The following is a 26,487-nucleotide window of genomic DNA, read 5'->3' on the forward strand; positions in this document are numbered from 1 at the left end:
ACCTCGCACGTTCATGTATCACTGCGCGAGTGTGATCCGCGAGGAGAAAAGGTTCTACATTAGCAGCAATCTCACTGGCTGCGTTACATATTAATACGCAGATCGGCGGAAGCAGAATTTGGTCCGTCTCTATGGCAGCGCCATCTCGTATTGTGGAGACGGGCGAGCGCTGCGCCTGCGCTGTTGTGCTTAGCGGGACGCGCTCAAGTGGGAAAGTTGTGTACGTGCTGACTACGCGGAACTATGTACACAACAATTATAAAAAGTTGTTTCTAAGGAGCTATGCTGCGTACAGCTGTGCGGCTTGTTGCAAATCGTAGCTGAACTCGTAAAGTTTTCTACGGATACACTTCTGCATGTGCTCCTTTTGCTGACTGAAGGCGATACTCAATTCCTGTCTGTGTCTTTCACATCATCTCTTACCTCACTGTCTGTACAGCATCTCGTATTCGGGCCATAAGAATTTGCACATAAGAAACTGGCTAACTAAACGCGTTATCCATAACGTCAACAGGGATTACGTCTGGTGAATGTGGTTGTTGTGTACATAGTTCCGCACAGTCAGCACGTACACAACCTTCCCACTACAGCGCGCCCTGCTAAGCACAACACCACAGTCGCAGAGCTCATCCATCTCCGCCCTATGAGATGGTGCTGCCATAGAGATGGACCAAATTCTGCTTCCGCCGATCCGCATTTTAATATGTAACGCAGCCATTGAGATTGCTGCTAATGTAGAACCTTTTCTCCTCACGGATCACACTCGTGCAGTGATACATGAACGTGCGAGGTTCAGAGCGTACAGATCTCCGATTAGTCAGTCTGCACCAGTTGGCATTAGTCTGCACCAGTCTGTAAGAGTTCTACATTTGTCTGTACCAGTCTATAGTCAAGTTTCAGTCTGCGCCTAATAAGATTACCATATTCCTGTACGTAGCCAAAAAGATAAATGTATAGACACTTTGTCAAGTATCAGAGATATGTGAGAATAAGATTAATGTACCAAGACCAAAGGAACTTCAGATTGTCAATTGTTAACAGCATCCAGAATCAAGTTACGTAATGTCTATGTTTTTTATTATTGTAATAAATGTGTGTGAAAATTAATCAAGTTCTGTTTAAAGTTGGTCACCGTCAATCTGCTACTCTAAGCGTGCAAGTGAAATTTCTGTCGTCTGACCTAACGGCAGAAGATAAACACGCCACGATAAGACCACGAGACATGTTGCTGACACTCGCCTACTTCGTTAGAGCGACAAGTCAAATAATCTGAGTGAGTGTGTACCGAAGGTCTTACAGTACACACACCACAGCGGTGGTCGAGATATTCCACCTTTTCTACCAATCCATCTGTCGGGAAATGAACAAATATTTAGAGTTAGCTGCCATTCTTTACACCAATCACAAATCCTGTCCAAGTCATCTTCTATCCTCCTACAGTCACTCAACGACGACACCTTCTCGTACACCACAGCATCATCAGCAAACAGCCGCACATTGCTATCCACCCTATCCAAAAGATCATTTATGTAGATAGAAAACAACAGCGAACCTACCACACTTTTCTGGGGCACGCCACATGATACCCTCACCTCCGATGAACATTCACCATCGAGGAGAACGTACTAGGTTCTATTATTTAAGAAGTCAAGATAGACGAAGGTTCAAAGTTTTATGTTCGCACAGACACAGACATTATACCGTAACTGAACACAAGCACCACGCGTTGCTCGAGAAACATCGAAACGGTAGTCCATTTCATTCCACACACGAATCAACAGGTTCCCGTCTAATGAATAGACAGCTTCACAGTTCGATTTCTCAGCTCTTGTAAGAGTAGCTGCCATAGGCGCAACAATGACTTTTATGCACCCCCACAGAAAAAAAAGTCACAACATCTGAGATATGGTGACATCGAAGGTCAAAAGCAGTGAACGAGAACTTGTTGACCAATCGAGCGTTGTGGAATGTGGTACTAAGATAACCTCAAGGTGAAAGTAAAGCGGAGCGACGTCAAGCATAAATTGAAATCATTGCAATCTTCGCGAATTTGAGGAAAGAACCAATGTTCAGCATGGTGTAATGCACCTGTTTCTCCGGGGGACAAATATTAATTATTGTCAGTAGTAGTACATTAAGCTACAAATTATCATTTTAAACCTGTGTGGTCTCCCTGGCGTGCCTAGTCGACCACAAGCCCCCGTCACGCTGTTCACTCTAACAGAGTACATACAGGGTTGAAGACATGGAGAAAGATACGTATCATCATAGTTTGAATTTAGAATAAGATAACTTTCTTACCTTTATTGGTCGTTGCTGCACGCTCGTCGTCCAGTGATGAATCTTGCCATCCGCTGTTTGTTAAATAAACTTGAGGTCCAGGGTGCGTATATTGCTGCGTAAGAACTGACACATATTTAAACTTCCAACTTTTATTTTATAAATGCTGAACATGACGACATTCAATAATTTTCAATGTAACAGCTTTTCCAATACATCATTTCGTTCCCTCTATCCTTGACCTCCTCAAAGCAAGCGTATTACAAGACGTCTCAACACCACTTGCCCATTGTCTCTACACCTGCCAACCACCAGCTTCTGTCCGCAGAGCTTACAAACTGTGCAGTACTGCCAACCTTAGTTGTATATCGATATTTTACACATCGCACGCATTATGCTGTTATTGTCTTCAGTTCTGAGACTGGTTTGATGCAGCTCTCCATGCTACTCTATCCTGTGCAAGCTTTTTCATCTCCCAGTACCTACTGCAAACTTCATCCTTCTGTATCTGTTTGGTGTATTCATCTCTTGGTCTCCCTCTACGATTTTTACCCTACACGCTGCCGTCCAATACTAAATTGGTGATCCCTTGATGCCTCAGAACACGTCCTACCAACCGATACCTTCTTCTTGTCAAGTTGTGCCATAAATTTCTCTTCTCCCCAATCCTATTCAATACTTCCTCATTAGTTATGTGATCTACCCATGTAATCTTCAGCATTCTTCTGTAGCACCACATCTCATAAGCTTCTATTCTCTTCTTGTCCAAACTATTTATCGTCCATGTTTCACTTCCATACATGGCTACACTCCATACAAATACTTTCAGAAACGACTTCCTGACACTTAAATCAATACTCGATGTTAACAATTTTCTCTTCTTATGAAACGCTTTCCTTGCCATTGCCAGTCTACATTTTATATCCTCTCTACTTCGACCATCAACAGTTATTTTGCTCCCCAAATAGCAAAACTCCTTTACTACTTTAAGTGTCTCATTTCCTAATCTAATTCCCTCAGCATCACTCGATTTAATTCGACTACATTCCATTATCCTCGTTTTGCGTTTTTTGATGTTCATCTTATATCCTCCTTTCAAGACACTATCCATTCCGTTCAACTGCTCTTCCAAGTCCTTTGCTGTCTCTAACAGAATTACAATGTCATCGGCGAACCTCAAAGATTTTATTTCTTCTCCATGGATTTTAATACCTACTCCGAATTTATCTTTTGTTTCCTTTACTGCTTACTCAATATACAGATTGAATAACATCAGGTATAGGCTACAACCCTGCCTCACTCCCTTCCCAGCCGCTGCTTCTCTTTCATGCCCATAGACTCTCATAACTGCAATGTGGTTTCCGTACAAATTGTAAATAGCTTTTCGCTCTGTGTATTTTATCTATGCCACCTTCAGAATTTGAAAGAGAGTATTCCAGTCAACATTGTCAAAAGCTTTCTCTAAGTCTACAAATGCTAGAAAAGTAGGTTTGCCTTTCCTTAATCTAGCTTCTAAGATAAGTCGTAGGGTCAGTATTCCACACGTGTTCCGATATTTCTACACAATCCAAACTGATCTTCCCCAAGGTCGGCTTCTACCAGTTTTTCCATTCGTCTGTAAAGAATTCGTGTTAGTATTTTTCAGCTGTGACTTATTAAATTGATAGTTCGGTACTTTTCACGCAGTATCATATCTCCCATTTCATCTTCAACTGCATCCTCTTCCATTTCCGTAATACTGTCCTCAAGTACATCGCCCTTGTATAGACCGTCTATATACTCCTTCCACCTTTCTGCTTGCACGTATACATACATGAAAAACATAGTATGAAAAATGAAAAGTGTTTATAGTATTGTTCTGTGACAATATACGTCATTGTTGTCGTCATATTAGCCGGTTTGTAACAAAATAATAATACTTCACTTTATGTTTACGTAGTTAAAGTTGACTTGCTCCTTCAAGTTGATTGACGGCAGCGCACACCTCGCCAGCCGGTGGTATCGGTCATTTCAGTAGTTCGTTACATTAGAAAGTCCAGGTATGAGGTTCCTGTCACAGATTCCTCCACAAAAAAGAAAGATCCGTAAACTTTGTGAACAGAAAACTGCACAAAACACATTCAGTTTCGGTGAGTCTTTTTTATGTTCGACGACGTTGACAGGATATTGTGGCCTCCAAATTCTTATATTATGTTGCTTCACTTTACCCAATGGAAGAAACGTCGATTCGTCCGAAAAGATAAGTCGTTTGCGTAAAGTGTCCTCTACCATATCCAGGATAACTGAAATACGCAAATTAGTAACTTATGTTACGGTGCCGGGATGTAATTGCTGCAGTAACTGCAACTTGTGAGGCTTTATATGCAGGTGTCATTTCAGAACACACCACAGCGTTGTCTGAGCGAGTACACTACTGGCCATTAAGATTGCTACACCAAGAAGAAATGCAGATAATAAACGGCTATTAATTGGACCAATATATTATACTAGAATTGACATGTGATTACATTTTCACGCAATTTGGGTGCGTAGATCCGGAGACATCAGTACCAGAAACAAACACCTCTGGCCGTAATAACGGCCTCAATACGCTTGGGCATTGGGTCAAACAGAGCTTGGATGGCGTGTACAGGTACAGCTGCCCATGCAGCTTCAACACGATACCACAGCTCATCACGAGTAGTGACTGGCGTATTGTGGCGAGCCAATTGCTCGGCCACCATTGACCAGACGTTTTCAATTTGTGAGAGGTGTGGAGAATGTGCTGGCTAGGGCAGCAGTATCCAGAAAGGCCCGTACAGCACCTGCAACATGCGGTTGTGCATTATCCTGCTGAAATGTAGGGTTTTGCAGGGATCGAATGGAGGGTAGAGCCACGGGTCGTAACACATCTGAAATGTAACGTTCATTGTTCAAAGTGCCGTCAATGCGAACAAGAGGTGACCGAGACTTGTAACCAATGGCACCCCATATCATCACGCGGGTGATACGCCAGTATGGCGATGACGAATACACGCTTCCAATGTGCGTTCACCACGATGTCGCCAAACACGGATGCGACCATCATGATGCTGCAAACAGAACCTGGATTCATCCGGAAAAATGACGTTCTGCCATTCGTGCACCCAGGTTCGTCGTCGCGCACACCATCGCAGGCGCTCCAGTCTGTGATGCAGCGTCAAGGGTAACCGCAACCACGGTCTCCGAGCTGATAGTCCATGCTGCTGCATACGTCGTCGAACTGTTCTTGCAGATGGTTGTTGTCTTGCAAACGTCCCCATCTGTTGACTCAGGGATCGAGACGTGGCTGCGCGATCCATTACAGCTGTGCGGATAAGATGCCTGTCATCTCGACTGCTAGTGATACGAGGCCGTTGGGATCAAGCACGGCGTTCCTTATTACCTTCCTGAACCCACCTATTCCATATTCTGCTAACAGTCATTGGATCTCGACCAACGCGAGCAGCAGGTCGCTATACATAAACCGCAATCGCGATAGCCTACAATCCGACCTTTAGTACAGTCGGAAACGTGATGGTACGCATTCCTCCTCCTTACACGAGGCATCACAACAACGTTTCACCAGGGAACGCCGGTCAACTGATGTTTGTGTATGAGAAGTCGGTTGGAAACTTTCCTCATGTCAGCAGGTTGTAGGTGTCACCACCGGCGCCAACCTTGTGTGAATGCTCTGAAAAGTTAATCATTTGCATATCACAGCATCTTCTTCCTGCCAGTTAAATTTCGCGTCTGTAGCACGACATCTTCGTGGTGTAGCAATTTTAGTGGCCAATAGTTTAGAAGTTCCTGGCACTTGTGAACTTCCAAGGGCCCCATGTGAGCGCATCTCGGACACGCTTGACATTTTCATCAGACATGCGTGGCCGACCAACGCTCTTCTCTTTGCATACGCAACCAGCCTCAGCGGATTTTGTATACCAGTCATAAATCTAGTTGTCCAGAGGCGGATTCTTGCTGAATCGACGGCGGAATGCACGTTGACAGTGCATTGACATCGTGCAAATTCCAACACCAAAAAAAATTCTGTTGCGGTATATTCTCCATGTCGCCACCAAAAAAAAACATCGCACCTGTGTCAAAACTTTGAACCTTACTCTACCCAGTAACATGCGCAATCTATTTCTATCTGTTGTAGTTACTCTGCAATATGCAACTAAAATCTGTTCTATCTTTTTGAATCACTCGGTACATCCATTTAAACTGCATGAGTTACAATGCCACTATTACTAAACAGCATAGCTGTACCTAGAAATAAATTTTTGTGATCAGGGCGAAAACTTCATGCCCACCCTGTATTACAAAGCTGGAATCTTCCAAGCAAATCCTACGCTCAGGTAGTGAGCTTCTTGACCCACGGTGCTAATGCCTTTTCGTCAAGTCGGTACATATTTTTTGATTGACTTGGCGTTTAGTTGAATGGAATAGACAGTGTCTTGAAAGGAGGATATAAGATGAACATCAACAAAAGTAAAACGCGGATAATGGAATATAGTCGAATTAAATCAGTTGATGCTGAGGGAATTAGATTAGGAAATGAGGCACTTAAAGTAGTAAAGGAGTTTTGCTATTTAGGAAGTAAAATAACCGATGATGGTCGAAGTAGAGAGGATATAAAATATAGACTGAAATGGCAAGGAAAGCGTTTCTGAAGAAGACAAATTTGTTAACATCGAATATAGATTTAAGTGTCAGGAAGTCGCTTCTGAAAGTGTTTGTATGGAGTGTAGCCATGTATGGAAGTGAAACATGGACGATAAATAGTTTGGACAAGAAGAGAATAGAAGCTTTCGAAATGTGGTGCTACAGAAGAATGCTGAAGATTAGATGGGTAGATCACATAACTAATGAGGAGGTATTGAATAGAATTGGGGAGAAGAGGAGTTTGTGGCACAACTTGACAAGAAAAAGGGATCGGTTGGTAGGACATGTTCTGAGGCATCAAGGGATCACCAGTTTGATACTGGGTGGCAGTGTGGAAGGTAAAAATCGTAGAGGGTGACCAAGAGATGAATACACTAAGCACATGCAGAAGGATGTAGGTTGCAGTAAATACTGGGAGATGAAGAAGTTTGCACTGGATAGAGAAGCATGGTAAGCTGCATCAAACCAATCTCAGGACTGAAAACCACAACAACAACAACATAAAATTCATAGAACTAATAAAAAGTTCGAGGTTTGCACAGTGTCATTGTAACTGTCAGAGGGAGGAAAGGATTTGCACGATCAGTCGAACAGAGGTTGTAGGCTTGTTGTTGTTGTTGTTGTCTTCAGTCCTGAGACTGGTTTGATGCAGCTCTCCATGCTAGCCTATCCTGTGCAAGCTTCTTCATCTCCCAGTACCTACTGCAACCTACATCCTAATGAATCTGCCTAGTGTATTCATCTCTTGGTCTCCCTCTACGATTATTACCCTCCACGCTGCCCTCCAATGCTAAATTTGTGATCCCTTGATGCCTCAAAACATGTCCTACCAACCGATCCCTTTTTCTTGTCAAGTTGTGCCACAAACTCCTCTTCTCCCCAATTCTATTCAATACCTCCTCATTAGTTATGTGATCTACCCATCTAATCTTCAGCATTCTTCTGTAGCACCACATTTCGAAAGCTTCTATTCTCTTCTTGTCCAAACTATTTATCGTCCATGTTTCACTTCCATACATGGCTACACTCCAAACAAATACTTTCAGAAACGACATCCTGATACATAAATCTATATTCGATGTTAACAAATTTCTCTTCTTCAGAAACGCTTTCCTTGCCATTGCCAGTCTACATTTCATATCCTCTCTACTTTGACCATCATCAGTTATTTTACTTCCTAAATAGCAAAACTCCTTTACTACTTTAAGTACCTCATTTCCTAATCTAATTCCCTAAGCATCACCAGATTTAATTTGACTACATTCCATTATCCTCGTTTTGCTTTTGTTGATTTTCATCTTATATCATCCTTTCAAGACACTGTCCATTCCGTTCAACTGCTCTTCCAAGTTCTTTGCCGTCTCTGACAGAATTACAATGTCATCGGCGAACCTCAAAGTTATTACTTCTTCTCCATGAATTTTAATACTTACTCCAAATTTTTATTTTGTTTCCTTTACTGCTTGCTCAATATACAGATTGAATAACATCGGGGAGAGGCTACAACCCTGTCTCACTCCTTTCCCAACCACTGCTTCCCTTTCATGCCCCTCGACTCTTATGACTGCCATCTGGTTTCTGTACAAATTGTAAATAGTCTTTTGCTCCCTGTATTTTACCCCTGCCACCTTCAGAATTTGAAAGAGAGTATTCCAGTCAACATTGTCAAAAGCTTTCTCTAAGTCTACAAATGCTAGAAACGTAGGTTTGCCTTTTCTTAATCTTTCTTCGAAGATAAGTCGTAAGGTCAGTATTGCCTCACGTGTTCCAACATTTCTACAGAATCCAAGCCGGCCGCGGTGGTCTCGTGGTTCTAGGTGTGTGGTCCGGAACCATGCGACTGCTACGGTCGCACGTTCAAATTCTGCCTCGGGCATGGATGTGTGTAATGTCCTTGGGTTAGGTAGGTTTTATTAGTTCTAAGTTCTAGGGGACTAATGCCCACAGCAGTTGAGTCCCATAGTGCTCAGATCCATTTGAACGGAATCCAAACTGATCCTCCCCGAGGTCCGCATCTACCAGTTTTTCCATTCGTCTGTAAAGAATTCGCGTTAGTATTTTGCAGGTTGTAGGCTTAAGGTGACAAAAGTCGTGGGATAGTGATGTAAAGATGGAGTGGCAGTATCGCGCACACAAGGTATAAAAAGATAATGCATTGGTAAAGCTATCATTTATACTCATGTGATTCATTTAAATACGTTTCTGACGGAATTATGGTCGCACGACGGGAATTAACACACTTCGAACGCGGAGTGTTACTCGCAGCTAGACGCATGGGCATCCATTTCGGAAATTACTATTCCGAGACCCACACTGTCAAGGGTCTGTCGAGAATACCAAATTTCAGACATTACCTCTCACCGCGGACAGCGCAGTGGCCAACGTGCGGCGGCGCGGTTCTTTCCGTCTCTTTTCGACGGACCTGCACCTACCTGTGAACATTGTCTCTGCAGATGATCAGTAGGGAAGCCGAGTGAAACCTACTGTACTTCGAGGGAACCAGGCTGCAATTAAAGTCACTAATCTACTTTTCGGGAGAAAGTTTTCATATGAAATGGAAGGTTGGAAATTTGGCCTCAATTAATATATTCTGAAACTTACGTGAACAAATGTCACTGCCAAGCCCGTGCTAGTCTTAACACAGTCACTCACAATCCCTTTCACTCACGTTAGCAACTTTATGGTGTTGCATTTCCCGAAAACGTAATAGCTACAAAAAATACTGAGTGTTTTAATGCTCGCCAAATGTTAAGTCTGTCGGTACCAAATGTAGTCACAGTTTTTTGCCACCGACCTGCTCAATACGCCACGCGGAATATATGTCTTATTTCGTCACAATATTCACTTAAAAATTCCGAAATTTCTACACACACGTCGGAATAATTATGCCGTCACTTTCCAACACTTTTGAAGTATGAAACACTGCTAGATCCGGCAACTTATCATTTCCAGCGGAACTACTACTACACACATCCGAACTGTTTCATGGCTGGGCTCCAACTCTTCTCTAGAATACTCTGTCTTCTCTACCAGCAGAGAAAGGTGCGTGAAGTATATTGCTTTACCATTGGTCAGTTTACTCAACAGCCAATAGCAAAACAACATTCTCCCGCGTCAGTCCGCGCTTTTCATCAATAACCAATCGCAAAATAGTAAACCTCACGACTGCACTTTTTACCGACGTAATTATCTAATAAGCTGATGTTTTGTTTATGCATAAAGTTATTTACTATTGTTATTTATACCTGAATAAACTTTCCCTTTACCATAAACTTACTTTACAAATCTATTCTAGAAAAATCCCCTTTGTCCACATCCATAGTTCTTCGAAATGTTCCCACACTAAATCCCACTACATAACTCGTTAAACAATTATCTCCATATTAACCTTAAACCACACTCACGCATCATTCATACTGATACAACACATTTATAACATTTTACCTACACAAAAAACATAGCAACATTTTACGAAAATACTAGAACAGTTTATGCAAGGTGCATTCAAGTTCTAAGGCCTCCGATTTTTTTTTCTAGTTAACTACTCACCCAAAATCGATGAAACTGGCGTTACATCTCGACGTAATCGCCCTGTAGATGTACCCATTTTTCCCAACGCTGACGCCATGATTCCATGGCATCGGCGAAGGCTTCTTTAGGAGTCTGTTTTGACCACTGGAAAATCGCTGAGGCAATAGCAGCATGGCTGGTGAATGTGCGGCCATGGAGAGTGTCTTTCATTGTTGGAAAAAGCCAAAAGTCACTAGCAGCCAGACCAGGTGAGTAGGGAGCATGAGCAATCACTTCAAAGTTGTTATCACGAAGAAACTGTTGCATAACATTAGCTCGATGTGCGGGTGCGTTGTCATGGTCAAACAGCACACGTGCAGCTTTTCCCGGACGTTTTTGTTGCAGTGCAGGAAGGAATTTGTTCTTCAAAACATTTTCGTAGGATGCACCTGTTACCGTAGCGCCCTTTGGAACGCAATTGGTAAGGATTACGCCCTCGCTGTCCCAGAACATGGACACCATCATTTTTCCAGCACTGGCGGTTACCCGAAATTTTTTTGGTGGCGGTGAATCTGTGTGCTTCCATTGAGCTGACTGGCACTTTGTTTCTGGATTGAAAAATGGCATCCACGTCTCATCCATTGTCACAACCGACGAAAAGAAAGTCCCATTCATGCTGTCGTTCCGCGTCAACATTGCTTGGCAACATGCCACACGGGCAGCCATGTGGTCGTCCGTCAGCTTTCGTGGCACCCACCTGGATGACACTTTTCGCATTTTCAGGTCGTCATGCAGGATTGTGTGCACAGAACCCACAGAAATGCCACCTCTGGAGGCGATCTGTTCAACAGTCATTCGGCGATCCCCCAAAACAATTCTCCCCACTTTCTCGATCATGTCGTCAGACCGGCTTGTGCGAGCCCGAGGTTGTTTCGGTTTGTTGTCACACGATGTTCTGCCTTCATTAAACTGTCGCACCCACGAACGCACTTTCGACACATCCATAACTCCATCACCACATGTCTCCTTAAACTGTCGATGAATTTCAATTGGTTTCACACCACGCAAATTCAGAAAACGAATGATTGCACGCTGTGGCAAGTAAGGAAAACGTCGCCATTTTAAGTATTTAACACAGTTCTCATTCTCGCCGCTGGCGGTAAAATTCCATCTGCCGTACGGTGCTGCCATCTCTGGGACGTATTGACAATGAATGCGGCCTCATTTTAAAACAATGCGCATGTTTCTATCTCTTTCCAGTCCGGAGGAAAAAAATCGGAGGCCTTAGAACTTGAATGCACCTCGTACAATAAAATCGCATACGAGATACTGGAGTGAGCAATCCTGTTGTTCCACTGTTTTGTGGCCAGTGGCTAGTAGGCTCGGTAACATGAGCATAACGGGTCGATACAGTGGAGGGCCGGCGACAGCGTGCTAAACTGCACGCGAGCACCCTGTGCTGGACACGTATGGCCACAGTTTCGGCTCTTCTCGGCTTTGCTCGGGCGTTCTCGGAAGTAGGCGGTACTGCGCGACAATTCGTTCAGCACTGCAGAGCGGCGTTTTTCGGTGGACAACGACTTCCTTCAGTTCGGCAGAATCGTAGTGTCAGCTCAGTTTACCCTTCGTTTGTATGTAGTATAAAGGATTTCACAGGTACAGAGGCTGTTTCCTCAGAAAGAGGCATACCAGCGATCTCGAGCCTTCAAAACTGAATGGACATGACAGAAAGGGAGGATAAAATTCTCAGTATCACTTAATAGATACAGGATCACATAATCGATAGGTACTGCAAAGTTGGTACAGAACAAGATTACACCGTGCAGAAACAATTTTAAGATTTAGTTGATGATGAAAGAGCAAAAAATTACAATAACCTTGAGAGGGGATTCATTGTTCCCTACTTCAATAAGCTCTTTGTGCTACATTTGCAGGCCTGGAGCAAGTGATGAAATTGGTGCTACGCATAATACATTTTCTTAAGTAGAATGCATTATTCCACAATCAGTTCAAGAGTTTTCGATGGAAATGAATGAAGAGAATGCACGCTATATCTAATACTGCACAGTACGTCGGTTAAGACAGGAGGCATGACTGAATACATGTTTGGAAAAAGGAGGCAGGAATTAATCTTAGTACATCAGAAAAAAATGTCAGACCTCATATGTTAAGCGGACTTCATTGCACAACTAATTTTTGATTTGGTGACAATGCATGTAAAAAGAAGATAACATAGTGGAAGGGACAAACTGTGCCAAAAAAAGCACTGTCCAGATCCTAAGCTCACTGGCATTAAAGAAAACGCGTTGTCTGAAGAACTCATTGTGGCCTTGAAAGTATTACAAGTATAGTTTTGTAAATCTTTTGAAGACATTGACATGTTTACATCTGTTTCCCAGACCGTTTGCTGTTTCAGTTGAAAGGGCCTCTTGGCATATACATATGGAAATGACTGACCTGCAGTGTAATTCCCGTTTAAAAGACCAATTCTTTTACACTAACGCTGTACTAAAGGTCTAAGTTGTTTTCCTCAGTAAAAGTTTCCACATCTCCATAATGATGTTGCCAATATGATAAAATATTTCGATCTATACAGGGTGGTCCATTGATCGTGACCAGACCAAATAAGCGTCAAACGAAAAAACTACAAAGAACGAAACTTGTCTAGCTTGAAGGGGGAAACCAGATGGCGCTATGGTTGGCCCGCTAGATGGAGCTGCCATAGGTCAAACGGATATCAACAACTTTTTTTTAAATAGGGACCCCCATTTTTTTTACATATTCGTGTAGTAAGTAAAGAAATATGAATGTTTTACTTGGGCCACTTTTTCCGCATTGTGGCCGGCCAGAGTGGCCGAGCGGTTCTAGGAGCTACAGTCTGGAACCGCACGACCACTACGGTCGCAGGTTCGAATCCTGCCTCGGGCATGGATGTGTGTGATGTCCTTAGGTTAGTTAGGTTTAAGTAGTTCTAAGTTCTAGGGGACTGATGACCGCAGCAGTTAAGTCCCATGGTGCTCAGAGCCACTTGAACCATTTTTTCGCTTTGTGATAGATGGCGCTGTAATAGTCACAAACATATGGCTCACAATTTTAGACGAACAGTTGGTAACAGGTAGGTTTTTAAATTAAAACACAGAACGTAGGTACGTTTGAAAGTTTTATTTTGGTTGTTCCAATGTGATACATGTACCTTTGTGAACTTATTATTTCTGAGAACGCATGCTGTTACAGCGTGATTACCTGTAAATACCACATTAATGCAATAAATGCTCAAAATGCTGTGCGTCGACCTCAGTGCATTTAGCAATAAGTGTAACGACATTCCTCTCAACAGCGAGTAGTTCGCCTTTCATAATGTTCGCACATGCATTAACAGTGCGCTGACGCATGTTGTCAGGCGTTGTCGGTGGAAAAAAAACTGGCTCTGAGCACTATGGGACTTAACATCTATGGTCATCAGTCCCCTAGAACTTAGAACTACTTAAACCTAACTAACCTAAGAACATCACACAACACCCAGTCATCACGTGGCAGAGAAAATCCCTGACCCCGCCGGGAATCGAACCTGGGAACCCGGGCGTGGGAAGCGAGAACGCTACCGCACGAACACGAGCTGCGGACTGGATCACAATAGCAAATATCCTTCAATTTTCCCCACAGAAAGAAATCCGAGGACGTCAGATCCGGTGAACGTGCTTTGACGACCAATCCATCTGTCATGAAATATGCTATTCAATACCGCTTCAACCGCACGCGAGCTATGTGCCTCACATCCATCATGTTGCAAGTACATCGTCATTCTGTCATGCAGTGAAACATCGGTAGAACATTACGTACGAAATTAGCATACATTGCACCATTTAGATAGCCCTCGATAAAATGGGGGCCAATTATCCTTCCTCACATAATGCCGCACCATACATTAACATGCCAAGGTCGCTGATGTTCCACTTTTCGCAGCCATCGTGGATTTTCCGTTGCCCAATAGTGCATATTATGCCGGTTTACGTTACCGCTGTTGGTGAATGACGCTTCGTCGCTAGACAGAACGCGTGCAAAAAACCTGTCATCGTCCCGTAATTTCTCGTGTGTCCAGTGGCAGAACTGTACACGACGTTCAAAATCGTCGCCATGCAATTCCTGGTGCACAGAAATAGGGTACGGGTGCAATCGATGCTGATGTAGCATTCTCAATAACGACGTTTTTTAGATTCCCGATTCTTGCGCAATTTTTCTGCTACTGATGTGCGGATTAGCCGCGATAGCTAAAACACCTACTTGGCCATCATCATTCTTGCAGGTCGTGGTTGAAGTTTCACATGTGGCTGAGCACTTCCTGTTTCCTTAACGTGACTATCCGGCTAACGGTCCGAACACTTGGAAGATGTCGTCCAGGATACCGAGCAGCATAAATAGCACACGGCCGTTTGGCATTTTGATCACAATAGCCATACATCGAAACGATATCGACAGCATTTGGTAAACGGTCCATTTTAACACGGGTAATATATCACGAAGCAAATACCGTCCGCACTGGCGGAATCTTACGTGATACCACGTACTTAGACGTTTGTGACTATTACAGCGCCATCTATCACAAAGCGAAAAAAGTAGTATAACTAAAACGTTCGTATTTCTTTACGTACTACACGAATATGTAATAAAAAAATGGGGTTCCTATTTTTAAAAAACGCAGTTGATATACGTTTGACCTATGGCAACGCCATCTAGCGGGCCAACCAGAGCGCCATCTGGTTTCCCCCTTCAACCAAGACGAGTTTCGTTCTTTGTAGTTTATTCGTTTGATGCTTATTTCGTGAGATATTTGGCTCGGTCACTATCAATGGACCACCCTGTATATGTGTGTGAACGGTTTTTTCGATTACGAAACTACATAAGTCACGATTATGTGGAAACCGGAGTAGAAAATCATGTCTGCTTCTGCCGTATGTCGACAGTTTGTACCTAATAAAAATCATGTTACGTCTTCAGTGTGCTCAAAAATAAATAACAATGCAAACTTGTTTTGTTTGTGGTTTATGTTGTTGAATAATAGAAACTAATTTGTATGTAGTGTGACTGCATTACCACCTAAATATGGTGCTTTCGCAATTTCCCTCTTCTTCGCCTCCTCACACCCAGACAGAGTGGCGTGGTGCTGGGGGAAGTGTACAGCCAGATGATGATGGTGTTTGGTTTGTGGGGCGCTCAACTGCGCGGTTATCAGCGCCCGTACAGAGTCCCAATTTGTATACAGCCCCTACGGTCGCAGGTTCGAAGCCTGCATCGGGCATGGATGTGTGTGATGTCCTTAGGTTTGTTAGGTTTAAGTAGTTCTAAGTTCTAGGGGACTGATGACCTCAGATGTTAAGTCCCATAGTGCTCAGAGCCATATGAACCATATATGTACACAGTCCAATTTTTACACAATCCAGTCCAACCACTGTCACGAATGATGATGAGAATGGTGAAATGATAAGGACAACACAAACACCCAGTCCCCTTGCAGAAAAAAAATCTGCAACCCGACCGGGGATCGAACCCAGGACCCCGTGATTCAGAGGCGGCAACGCTATCCACTTTTTTAAAAATCTCATTTTGTTCGTTTTCGTTCGTTGCATTCGCTCGGGGCGGACGTCGCAAGACACCCGTTTCACTTCGTCGTTGACCCATTAACTCAGGTTTTTTTTATTACAGAGGGCAGTTAACCCTTTGACCGAACAGCCTGAGTCACCGTGCCGGCGCCACTAGACCACCAGCGGCGGACACACCCACGTGGGGGAGCTACGCCGGACGAGCGAGAGCACTGCTCACGTGCCAGATTCAAAAAATGGTTCAAATGGCTCTGAGCACTATGAGACTTAACTTCTGAGGTCATCAGTCCCCTAGAACTTAGAACTACTTAAACCTAACTAACCTAAGGACATCACACACATCAATGCCCGAGGCACGAATCGAACCTGCGACCGTAGCGGTCGCGCGGCTCCAGACTGAAGCGTCTAGAACCGCTCGGCCACATCGGCCGGCCACGAGCCAGATTCTCGGCCGTCCCAGCCAACACCGACTCAAAGGAAGGCCTCGGTGCTTGTTGGTGACGTGACGTCAGCTAGGCACGGCGAACGCCAGGTCTGTTGCAGCCATACTCATAATGGTTGTGTCTCCCTCCTTGACACAGTACAATGTGAAACTATTGGCGGTAGTTGACCAACACACATTGTTCTGAGAGATTTTTGCAATCAATTAATTGTGCGATTCACTACACTTCTTAACAAATGGTGTACTCCTGAACTTAAATTTCCATCTGACATACAAAAACAACTTAATGGCCAGCAGCAACAGAAGTCGTGCTTCTTTACCTTATTTGTAAATCTGAGGAAGTTACGTTTGTACTGGGTTGCTTTTACAAGAAACTGTAAACATATTGGTGCTCTTCTTTAGGTATCTTAGTTGACTATGGGGTGAGTAACACTGAATGTTAATGAAATGTCTTGCGATTGTACACGTTGGGGGAGGGGGTGGGGGACAGAAGAAGAAGCAAAAGAGAGATACTTGTTTTATCAAATACAATTTTTTTATCTTATAAAGTTTCTCCTTTCAGTTGCAAGAGGGGAATATTTATCTTTTCTAATGTGCATGTTTAAAAAAGTTTAAGCTGAGCAGTATTTTCGACGTATGAAGCTATTTTGTTTCCTGTTTAGAATCCCTTTCGTTGAAAACGACTGTAATCTAATGACTGGCAAAAGTTGGACATTTACAGATGTAAATTAGTTCGCATTTCCAGTGACGATGTCAAAAGAAAATAAATAAATAAAAGAAACGAGTTCATTGTAAGGGGGTTGGGGTAAGTTTCGATAACAAAATGGATGAAGTAAATATAGTTTCTTGAATGTAAAATTTCCGAAGCTTGCAATGGGGCAAAGCATCTTCCCATATTGGTATACGTTTGTTTCGACAGGATTCAGTAATACAGAACTATGATCTTCATGTGTAGCTTTACGATAGTAAGAAAATCTTTCATCTAAATAAAACTGCAGAATCCAAAACAATGCCAAACAGTTTGTCCAAAAATAAGAGATTTATAGTGATAAGCACGTCCAGGCGTTTCTGCCTGCAACAGACCTGGCGTTCGCCGTGCCTAGCTGACGTGACGTCACCAACAAGCGCCGAGGCCTTCCTTTGAGTCGGTGTTGTCCCAGCTCGGCAGCATCTCGTATTCGAGCCGTAAGACTTTGTACGTCAGGAACTGGCGGACTGAACACAACCCCACACAAGATGGGTTAGTCAGGTGACCGTGGCACTTCGATGTCGGACCGTCTCTACCAATCCAGCTGCTCGGAATGATTTCGTCCAAAACTGGCGAACAGTTGTTCTGCTAACACAAAATATCGTTTAATGAATGTGCTGCAGTACTGTACTACTCGTACCCGTCTATATAAGAAAACATAATTGTAATTGGCTGTTGATATACTTTCCGGGATGTGAGGTCGTGGTCCAAGAACTTTTTCTGCTCCTGGTTCTTGGACCACGACCTCACATCCCGGAAAGTATATCAACAGCCATGTCACCCGGTCGTGAAAGCCTTCATTCTACAATAATTGTAATTACTTTTCTGCTAGATGAGTGACACTTCTACCTTCTCGTGGTTCGTGACTTCTGCTCACGCAAATCTTGAACTGAAGACGGTGAGCATTTTCCTTGTGTTTTCATTTATTTACAGTCAATTTTGTGGTTGGCAGGAGAGCCAACACCGGGTTACTAGAGGAGGCGATTTAGCTCACGCGGGCTGGCGTGAGGTCTGGACCGGACAAGGAAATTTGAATTTAGAAACAACGGACGTAGCTGGTGGAATACTTAACTTTAATCCATTAATGACGAACGTCGCTCTTGACGGTACATAGTTCACAATATCAATAATAACTGATAATGGCGCCTTGCTAGGTCGTAGCAAATGACGTAGCTGAAGGCTATGCTAAACTATCTTCTCGGCAAATGAGAACGTAAGCAGGCAGTGAACCATCGCTAGCAAAGTCGGCTGTACAACTGGGGCGAGTGCTAGGGAGTCTCTCTGCACTAGACCTGCCGTGTGGCGGCGCTCGGTCTGCAATCACTGATAGTGGCTACACGCGGGTCCGGCGTATACCGCGGCCGATTTAAACGCTACCACCTAGCAAGTGTGGTGTCTGGCGGTGACACCACAGTCAACTCTAGCAAGTGGACAAGTTACGTTACCTGCGGTACTTCCACTGACCAGGAAAGTACTTCGGCTCGAACAAACAGATCTATATGAACGTTTGGTTACAGGACCATTATGTACCTCTGCATATGCTGGTAGGTGTCGTTTTTCTGCAAAACTCTGCACTCGTGATCTATATATGACTATAGATGTAATTGTAGACGCCATACGCAATGCAGCAATCCTGACTATAGATGTAAATGCGGAATGTCAATAAAATGCTCCGAGCAATACGAATGACTGCAAAACGCACAGTGAAGAAATGCAAGTTGATCGCATGGCTTATTTGCACATTCTAAATATCAGTGTTGAACGCCACGTCAGTTTAGGGTATCTTTTCAGAAGCTTGTCGTATGTGTCGAAACCTCTTACGTAATAATCATCGTACATGTTCTCCAGTGTGTTGTCATCAAACGCCGTGATGATACTTGCAACTTTAACCATCTTCTCGGGAGACGGTTGGTATTCACTGTCACTGCTTCCATCGCCTCTTCCCACCCTTGCCGTAGCACTACCGTTTGCAATGAGTTGTTCGTCATTATCATCCCTATCATCATCATTATGTTTAGTGTTACAACAATATCTGTTTCTAGCTTATGCTCATATTTCTGCACTATAATAGATACCAGAAAACATGCGAATGATTCGTCTTCTACACCAATACCATCTCCACGAAGAAGGGTTCTTCGTAACTTCATCTCAACCAATCGCAATACATTAGCAGGATTGATTACCAATCGCTGAGCCTCTGACGCTTCAACACACAAATAATGTCACAAAACGCATCTTCAGAGGCACACTGCACCGTCCCTACTGGTCCCGACTGGCGTACCGGCAGCTCAGTGTGCAATGCGGCATGGCATACGCAGAGGCCTCTAACGAACGACTGCACAGTTTTGCAGATGCGGGAATATCACTAGTGCAATAAGAGACCTTTACATTATTACTCACACGATTTTGGTGTATTTGTGTTTTTTCGGGCCCAAGTACTTTTCTGGTGAGTGCTAGTATCGAGAGTCAGAGTAAGTTTTGCGTTGCGTTTTTGAGTGGGTCTTGAGGGAGTGGATTACAGAATAAAAAATATTGTATACGACGTAAAAAATACTTATTAAACAAAGATATAAGAAAATCTGTGATGCTGCTTTATGCCCCTGTCATAGCTAAACAAAATTGCCTCGACACATTTTTTTTTCCTTCTAGGAAAAATATTATTTGGAGTTGTGAAACTGTGTATAGCAACATGGAAGGGAAAAACCGTGAAACTGTTTACTTGATTCCATCATATGACTGGAAGTTGTTGAACTGTACCTTGTCCCCTCTGCTTTCCAGGAGACGCCATCCACCGAATGCTCGCCTGACTCAGACTCATTCCTCGACTCCACCGACGCCCTGGACTCGCGAAGCAAGGAAGTGCTGCAGTCACCTCTCTACGAGGACAGTAAGTACAAGTGCTGCGTGCCATCTGCTGTTCAGCAAAGGATCGTAGCAAGAATTTTAACTTGTTAATACTGTTGTGACTTAGATGTGGAATGTTGGAAGTGTGACAGTTGATACTTCTTGACATTTTGCTCGGAGGCGTTTCTTTTGGGCCCTCTGCCCTGCGTCTCGACCGATGACGTAACGTTTTGCCAACAAGAGTGTTTCCGCACTGGGCTTTCGACAATTACTGGAATACAGTCTTTGGAATTCTAAGTTTACCAGATATAGATATAGGAGGCCTAGCACTTGGTTCAAGAATCGTGAAAGGAGGTTGTATACATGGAAGAACACTGGAGATACTAAAAGGTATCAGATAGATTATATAATGGTAAGTGGGAAGACAGAGATTTAGGAACCAGGTTTTAAATTGTAAGACTCTGACCACAATCTATTGGTTATGAACTGTAGATTAAAACGGAAGAAACTGCAAAAAGGTGGGAATTTAAGGAGATGGGACCTGGATAAACTGACTAAACCCGAGATTGTACAGAGTTTCAGCGAGAGCATAAGGGAACAATTGGCAGCAGTGTGGGAAAGAAGTACAGTAGAAGAAGAATGGGTAGCTCTGAGGGATGTAGTAGTGAAGGCAGCAGAGGATAAAGTAGGTAAAAAGACTAGGGCTAATTGAAATCCTTGGGTAACAGAAGAGATATTGAATTTAATTGATGAAAGGAGAAAATATAAAAACGCAGTAAATGAAGCAGGCAAAAGGGAATACAAACGTCTCAAAAACGAGATCGACAGGAAGTGCAAAATGGCTAAGCGGGGATGGCTAGAGGACAAATGTAGGGGTGTAGAGGCACATATCACTAGGAGTATGATAGATACTGCCTACAGGAAAATTAAAGAGAACTTTGGAGAAAAGAGAACCACCTGTATGAATATGGAGAGCTCAGATGGAAACACAGTTCTAAGCAAAGAAGGGAAAGCAGAAAGTTGGAAGGAGTATATAGAGGGTCTATACAAGGGCGATGATCTGGAGGACAATATTATAGAAATGGAAGAGAATGTAGATGAAGATGAAGATATGATACTGCGTGAAAAGTTTGACAGAGCACTGAAAGACCTAAGTCGAAACAAGGCCCCGGGAGTAGACAACATTCCTTTAGAACTACGACAGCCTTGGGAGAGACAGGCCTTCAAGAAGAATACAATAATTCCAATCCCAAAGAAAGCAGGTGTCGACAGATGTGAAAATTACCGATCTATCAGTTTAATAAGCCAAGGATGCAAAACACTAACACGAATTCTTTACAGACGAATGGAAAAATTGGTAGAAGCCGACTTCGGGGAAGATCAGTTTGGATTTCGTAGAAACGTTGGAACACTTGAGGCAATACTGACCCTACGACTTATCTTACAAAATAGATTAAGGAAAGGCAAACCTATGTTTCTAGCATAGAAAGCTTTTGACAACGTTAACTGGAATACTCTCTTCCAAATTCTAAAGGTGACAGGGGGAAAATACAGGGAGCGAAAGGCTATTTACAATTTGTACAGAAACCAGATGGCAGTTATAAGAGTCGAGGGACATGAAAGGGAAGCAGTGGTTGGGAAGGGAGTGAGACAGAGTTGTATCTTATCCCCGATGTTATTCAAGCTGTATAATTTTGCACAGAGCATAACTTAATCATAGCTAACACTTGGTTCAAGAATCATGAAAGAAGGTTGTATACATGGAAGAACACTGGAGATACTAAAAGGTATCAGATAGATTATATAATGGTAAGTGGGAAGACAGAGATTTAGGAACCAGGTTTTAAATTGTAAGACATTTCCAGGGGCAGATGTGGACTCTGACCACAATCTATTGGTTATGATCTCTAGATTAAAACTGAAGAAACTGCAAAAAGGTGAGAATTTAAGGAGATGGGACCTGGACAAACTAAACCAGAGGTTGTACAGAGTTTCAGGGAGAGCATAAGGGAACAATTGACAGGAAAGGGGGAAAGAAATACAGTAGAAGAAGAATGGGTACCTCTGATGGATGAAGTAGTGAAGGCAGCAGACGATCGTGTAGGTAAAAAGACGAGGGCTGGTAGAAATCCTTGGGTAACAGAAGAAATATTGAAATTAATTGATGCGAAAATATAAAAATGCAGTAAATGAAGCAGGCAAAAAGGAATACAAACGCCTCAATAATGTGATCGACAGGAAGTGCAAAATGGCTAAGCAGGGATGGCTAGAGGACAAATGTAAGGATGTAGAGGCTTATCTCACTAGGGGTAAGATAGATACTGCCTACAGGAAAATTAAAGAGAACTTTGGAGGAAAGAGAACCAATTGTATGAATATTAAGAGCTCAGATGGAAACCCAGTTCTAAGCAAAGAAGGGAAAGCAGAAAGGTGGAAGGAGTATATAGAGGGTCTACACAAGGGCGATGTACTTGAGCACAATATTATGGAAATGGAAGAGGATGTAGATGAAGATGAAATGGGAGATATGATAATGCGTGAAGAGTTTGACAGAGCACTGAAAGAAGTGCGTCGAAACAAGGCCCCGGGAGTAGACAGCATTCCATTAGAACTGATGACAGCCTTGGGAGAGCCAGGTCTAACAAAACTCTACCATCTAGTGAGCAAGATGTATGAAACAGGAGAAATACCCTCAGACTTCAAGAAGAATATAATAATTCCAATCCCAAAGAAAGCGGTGTTGACAGATGTGAAAATTACCGAACTGTCAGTTTAATAAGCCATGGCTGCAAAATACTAACACAAATTCTTTACAGACGAATGGAAAAACTGGTAGAAGCCGACGTCGGGGAAGATCAGTTTGGATTTCGTAGAAACGTTGGAACACTTGAGGCAATACTGACCCTACGACTTGGCTTAGAAAATAGATCAAGGAAAGGCAAACCTACGTTTCTAGTATTTGTAGACTTTGAGAAAGTTTTTGACAATGTTGACTGGAATGCTCTCTTTCAAATTCTTAAGGTGGCAGCGGTAAAATACAGGGAGCGAAAGGCTATTTACAATTTGTACAGAAACCAGATGGCAGTTATAAGAGTCGAGGGACGTGAAAGGGAAGCAGTGGTTGGGAAGGGATTGAGAAAGGTAGGTAGCTTATCCCCGATGTTATTCAAGCAGTATATTGAGCAAGCAGTAAAGGAAACAAAAGAATAATTCGGAGTTCGAATTAAAATCCATGGAGAAGAAATAAAACCTTTGAGGTTCGCCAATGACATTGTCAGAGACAGCAAAGGATCTGGAAGAGCAGCTGAACGGAATGGACAGTGTCTTGAAAGGAGGATATGAGATGAATATCATCAAAACAAAACGAGAAGAATGGAATGTACTCGAATTAAATGGGGTGAAGCTGTGGGAATTAGATTAGGAAATGAGACGTTTAAAGCAGTAAAGGTGTTTTGCTATTTGGGGAGCAAAATAACTGATGATGGTCGAAGTAGAGAGGATATAAAATGTAGACTGACAATGGCAAGGAAAGCGTTTCTGAAGAAGAGAAATTTGTTAACATCGAGTATAGATTTAGGTGTCAGGCAGTCGTTTCTGAAAGTATTCGTATGGAGTGTAGCCGCGAATGGAAGTGAAACGTGGACGATAAATAGTTTAGACAAGAAGAGAATAGAAGCTTTCGAAATGTGGTGCTACAGAAGAATGCTGAAGATTAGGTGGGTAGATCACATAACTAATGAGGAGGTATTGAATAGAATATGGGAAAAGAGGAGTTTGTGGCACAACTTGACTAGGAGAAGGGATGGGTTGGTAGAGCATATTCTAAGGGATCACCAATTTAGTACTGGAGGGCAGCGTGGAGGGTAAAAATCGTAGAGGGAGATCAAGAGATGAATACACTAAACACATTCAGAACGATGTAGGCTGCAGTAGGTACTGGGAGACGAAGAATCTTGCACAGGACAGAGTAGCATGGAGGGCTGCATCAAACCAGTCTCTGGACTGAAGACCACAACAACAACAGGCGGTTCGTTATCATTCCATTACGCTAACGTTGTACATACTTGAGTTATTGATGTTGTTAACCCACCGCTTCGTTAGTCTTCCGCATGATCGTACGCTGACTTTGTCACAGCGTAGTGTTGCCTTCCGATTACGTGACTGTATCAGCGGAAACGAGTTTCCTTTTACTTATTCCACGTTCTCCTTATGCTTCGTTAAACGGCATTTTGACCTATTGATGGTTTGTGGGCATACCTTGGCCTTATAAAAGTTTGCCATTAGATGTTGGTTATATTTGAGTGGTAGAGGTCTCCGGTGACTTCTATGCACTTCACCGAAACTGTGTTTAACCTTTTGGGTACAGGAAGTGGCACCACATGCTAGGTATTTAAAATGGTTGGTCTCACGAACGTTTTGATCATTGATACCGATAGCACCATCAGTTTCGGGGCCACATCCAGATATTCATTCTTCTGCCAGTCTGTTGGTCTTAGCCCATGTCGGATGTTCACGACCATTTTCTTGGGCTATGATCACACCACCCGATGTCTGTAGGTCAGCGGTTGCTGTATGCTTGTAGAAGATGGTACTAGCTGTGATAGGGCGATCCCTGGTGATCACAGAAAGTGACACGAAGAGATCGAGAAACTCCAGCGGGGTTCTGGACCACATTAGTGGCATTCCAATACAGAAGTTGTAACTAGCTTACACAGCCCTCTGAGACTTAATGAGGGCGAACAGCTCACTGGATTAGTTCATGCGGAACAAGGTCGAGTGCTTATTTTTTTTCCAGAAATTTCATGTGTTCATTCTTCTGTTTCTGCTTGTGCTTCACTGTCAGTAGGTGTGTGAGATGGGTTGCACTAATGGTGCTGCAGCTCTTACGTATCCGCTCTGGTTGGGTGTTACAGTGACAATTTTTCTGAACTTACCATTCAGCACTTAATCAAATATTTTCAGTGGTAGAGGACAAAGAATTCGAGCTAAGAGGTGGGGGTCCGCAAAGAATCAATCCACTACTTCTGAATCTCGTTATGAGCTGTGCCACAGTACGTCTATAGAAACAAACATCATCGATGCTTACGTACGCTGAGGCTTTGTTTTAATGGAATCTCGTCCAGAAATTCCAGACAAACTTAATGGACGGCGGTAGAACATAGAGTGCTGTGTGTAAGTAGAATCAAAACGGAACACGCGTGTTGCAAATGTTCAAGAACAACCACCATTTCTATGCGGCTGCTATATCTAGACAATGCCCTTACATCATTAACTGATCATTTCAACTGCCTCCGATTTGTAATAACATTCACAGCTTCCACGCACAAAGATGCTTATGAAAACCGTGGTGGTTGGATAATAGGGTTCATCAGCGACGCGAAAATGCCTGTCGAAATCAAAGGAACTACGTACAAACGAGCAATAAGATCAGCTTTAATGTACGGTTCAGTAAGCTGGGCCATAGGCAAACCGTATCAACGGTTGCTCCGTGTCACAGAGCACTGGTCCTAACAGACAGGGTAAAAATGGCATCCGAGGTTCGTTTAAGGTAGCAAACATAGCTTCAAGAGAATGGCCTACACTGGTACAAGCATTTCGTGCGCCGTGAAACTAACCATATAACAAGAACAGCACTCGATAGAAAAGAAACAAAAACAGGCTCTGAAAGCCGGCTGAATACATTGGCTAGAAATCCTAAACAACGACTTGAAAACGATGGGATTGCACTGTGAAATGACGTGAATACTCTCAGGGTGGCGTAACAAGACTAGGGGAGCCGACCCCAAGAGGTATGGGAAATACGGCACGGAGAAAGGAGGAGGTAGATGAGTCGAACGGGGCGCCAAGTTCAGCAGTCGCCCACATCTCTATCACCCCTGCAGATGGGGAACCGCCATGCTAGTTGTCTATAAGCAAGGAAGCATGCAATCGGTGACGACCTGTTTGAAAAGTGAGGCAGGTATCCCGTTCACAGTTGCTTTACCATTTCCCATATTCTTGACTGCAACCAGTCCTTTTCGCTATTGACGACAAATCTTTGCGAGCAGTCATAGCCGTAAAATGTCCAGGTAGCACTAGTCTGACGCAACTTTTCCTTTCTGCATTATGAAAGACTGCTACATAACGCCATTTAAAAAAAAACGCCAGTCGCTGTTTTCGTCGCGCTATCTTCTCTGGTAACGTTCCTTCTAGAACATTTGCGAGGAACTGATTGTGTCGTATTATGTGACCAATCCACTCGTGTCTTATTCTCTCTGTCGTTCTCCTAAATGACTTTCCTGTGCCAATTATTTGCAAGAGTTCCTGATTGTTGGTTTTATCTATTAGTTTTTTCTTATTCTCAGAGTATTTTCGTCTTCTTCGAATTAATTTCCATTTTACACTGATCGCTTGGTACTTTGTCC

General features: G+C 43.2%; 1 protein-coding gene across 1 annotated transcript in view; it reads left to right on the plus strand.

The window, feature by feature from the left end:
- LOC126292191 (fasciculation and elongation protein zeta-2) overlaps window positions 1-26,487 on the plus strand; it is a 358,256-nt gene that overhangs the window by 288,720 nt on the left and 43,049 nt on the right. Inside the window, exon 4 of the mRNA XM_049986034.1 lies at window positions 20,018-20,126. Within this exon, the coding sequence (XP_049841991.1) occupies window positions 20,018-20,126 (109 nt within the window). The remainder of the gene's footprint in view (window positions 1-20,017; window positions 20,127-26,487) is intronic.

The sequence above is a fragment of the Schistocerca gregaria genome, chromosome 9 (genome assembly GCF_023897955.1).
Source record: "Schistocerca gregaria isolate iqSchGreg1 chromosome 9, iqSchGreg1.2, whole genome shotgun sequence".
In the NCBI taxonomy this organism is placed as follows: Eukaryota; Metazoa; Arthropoda; class Insecta; order Orthoptera; family Acrididae; genus Schistocerca; species Schistocerca gregaria.